The sequence below is a fragment of the Mus caroli genome, unplaced genomic scaffold (assembly GCF_978045245.1).
Source record: "Mus caroli unplaced genomic scaffold, Mus_caroli_1 scaffold_6, whole genome shotgun sequence".
Lineage (NCBI taxonomy): Eukaryota > Metazoa > Chordata > Mammalia > Rodentia > Muridae > Mus > Mus caroli.
In genome coordinates, this window is record NW_028227261.1 from 95,874,954 (window position 1) to 95,877,484 (window position 2,531).

Sequence of the window (2,531 nt, forward strand, 5' to 3'; positions counted from 1 at the left end):
ACTAATAAGAATTACAAACTAAATGTGAAAGCCAGAAAGCTGATTTATCTTACAGAGACTCTTATACCTATGGTTGGAAGACAGGAAAACAAAACAAAAGAAACAACCAAACCAAACCAAACCAAACCAAACAGAAAACAAAACTCAAAAGATTAAGGTGAAGAAAGAGGGAGGAACTGATCTAAATCAAAATAAGTCTGCAAAGAAAAGGTTGGAGATTTTCAGAATGAGCGGTTTGCAGTAAGGAGCTGCGGCAGCCCAGAGTCTGCTCTTTTTGGGCTGGGCTAACCTTTCCCTGTTTTTTTGTTTTTTGTTTTGTTTTGTTTTTTTTTTTTTATGGATAAAAATATGCGCTTCCAAAGTGCGAGTTGCCAGTTTACAAGTTTATTAGCTAACTATCTACAGGCATGAGCACATTCTCTCATCTAGCACACTCTTTCTTGGGCACTCAATTGAGGAACACTCTGATCGTCTGCCTCCAGAAAATTCATTGATTATCCAAGTCTCAGATAAATCTGGTGCCAGAGTTTGGTTTGAACTAACTAATGAAGAAAGCATTCTCTACTGGTCCTCAGTCTCAAGAGTGGTGAACCCCTGCACCTAGCAGGCTCTCTGGGAAAAAAAAAAATCCATGGGTGACAGAAGATTTATTGACTTCCAATTCCAAGATTTAAATTCAAGTCTCAGACCCAGGTTGGGAAATGCAACTGCCAATAATACTTGCATTGTTGATGATTCCTTCAAGTATAATTTGAATGGTGCTGTCTATAGTGTTGTATTCATCTTGGGTCTAATAACCAACAGTGCCTCCCTGTTTGTCTTCTGCTTCCGCATGAAAATGAGAAGTGAGACCGCTATTTTCATCACCAACCTGGCCCTCTCTGATTTGCTTTTTGTTTGTACCCTACCTTTCAAAATATTTTACAACTTTAATCGCCACTGGCCTTTTGGTGACACCCTCTGTAAGATCTCAGGGACTGCGTTCCTCACCAACATCTACGGGAGCATGCTCTTCCTCACCTGCATCAGTGTAGATCGTTTCCTAGCCATTGTCTATCCCTTCCGATCTCGTACCATCAGGACCAGGAGGAATTCCGCCATTGTGTGCGCTGGAGTCTGGATCCTAGTCCTCAGTGGTGGTATTTCAGCTTCTTTGTTCTCCACCACTAATGTCAACAATGCGACCACCACTTGCTTTGAAGGCTTCTCCAAACGTGTCTGGAAGACATACCTGTCCAAGATCACTATATTCATTGAAGTTGTTGGATTCATCATTCCTCTGATATTGAATGTTTCTTGTTCTTCTGTGGTGCTTAGAACCCTCCGCAAGCCAGCAACATTGTCTCAGATTGGGACCAATAAGAAAAAAGTGTTGAAGATGATCACAGTGCATATGGCAGTGTTTGTGGTATGCTTTGTACCATACAACTCTGTTCTCTTTTTATATGCCTTGGTACGCTCCCAAGCCATTACTAATTGCTTATTGGAAAGGTTTGCAAAGATCATGTACCCAATTACCTTGTGCCTTGCAACTCTGAATTGTTGCTTTGATCCTTTTATCTATTACTTCACTCTTGAATCCTTTCAGAAGTCCTTTTATATCAATACACATATAAGGATGGAGTCACTGTTTAAGACTGAGACACCTCTGACCCCCAAACCTTCCCTTCCAGCTATCCAAGAGGAAGTTAGTGATCAAACAACAAATAATGGTGGTGAATTAATGCTGGAATCCACCTTCTAGGTACCAGAATTGTCTTTCAGGTTCAGCTACAGTGTCTCTTATGATTTTTTTCCTATGCTATAAATAAGAGAAACAAATTGAAGCTAATGATACTGAGAATAGATTAATGTACCAAATGCAGTCAGATACATTTGTTTGAACACTATTGTACATATTCTGTTTTGTTCAGTAATTATAGGTCAAGTCTAATTACACAACCAAAACAGAACAGCTTCTTCTGTTCAGTTGACTTTTCATTACCTAAATGACCAGTGGTCTTGATTTTTAGTGACGTGAGGGTTATTTTAAAACTTAAAAAAAGGCATTCCAGTAATTTTGGTAATTGGGTTGGGCCTATAAATATAGAACAAATTCAGGGATTATTTAAAAATATCTGTGTTACTACTGATATATGCTAGTATTTTTTCCTTTTTTGAATTATCATTGAATTTATTTAAAAAAAAAAAAGAACTATTTTTACCTAATCTTAATAAGACATGCTGAGAAAGAGAAATGTGTTGAATTTTAAAGGATTGGCAAATTTTACCTAGATTTTAAAAACCTAAATGAAGTGTTTGAATGAATATGGGTGGGAAATTTGGAATTTAGACAACATTTACGCATTTATAATAACCACAATTAGTGTCAGCTTTTAAAACTTTCTTTTTAAAATATTTCTAGAATTTTCATATGAAATTGTTAATCCTGAAAGGTGCTACTTATGTGCCTGGCAGGTATAAAATGGAAAACTCATAAAATTAACAATGTCAATTAAAAAAAAACTTTAAGCAACACTATATTATTTCTT

At 36.9% G+C, this 2,531-nt stretch overlaps 1 protein-coding gene across 1 annotated transcript; it reads left to right on the plus strand.

The window, feature by feature from the left end:
- The first annotated feature begins 631 nt into the window (after positions 1–631).
- LOC147004306 (lysophosphatidic acid receptor 4) lies at positions 632–2,185 on the plus strand. Its single transcript, XM_085838448.1, has one exon. The coding sequence runs from the start codon at positions 632–634 to the stop codon at positions 1,742–1,744; it is 1,113 nt and encodes a 370-aa protein (XP_085694574.1). The 3' UTR covers positions 1,745–2,185.
- The last annotated feature ends 346 nt before the right edge of the window (positions 2,186–2,531 follow it).

What these genes read in the sequence shown, in the direction of transcription:
- LOC147004306 (XM_085838448.1), top strand. Translation starts at nt 632, where the DNA reads ATGGGTGACAGAAGATTTATTGACTTCCAATTCCAAGATTTAAATTCA.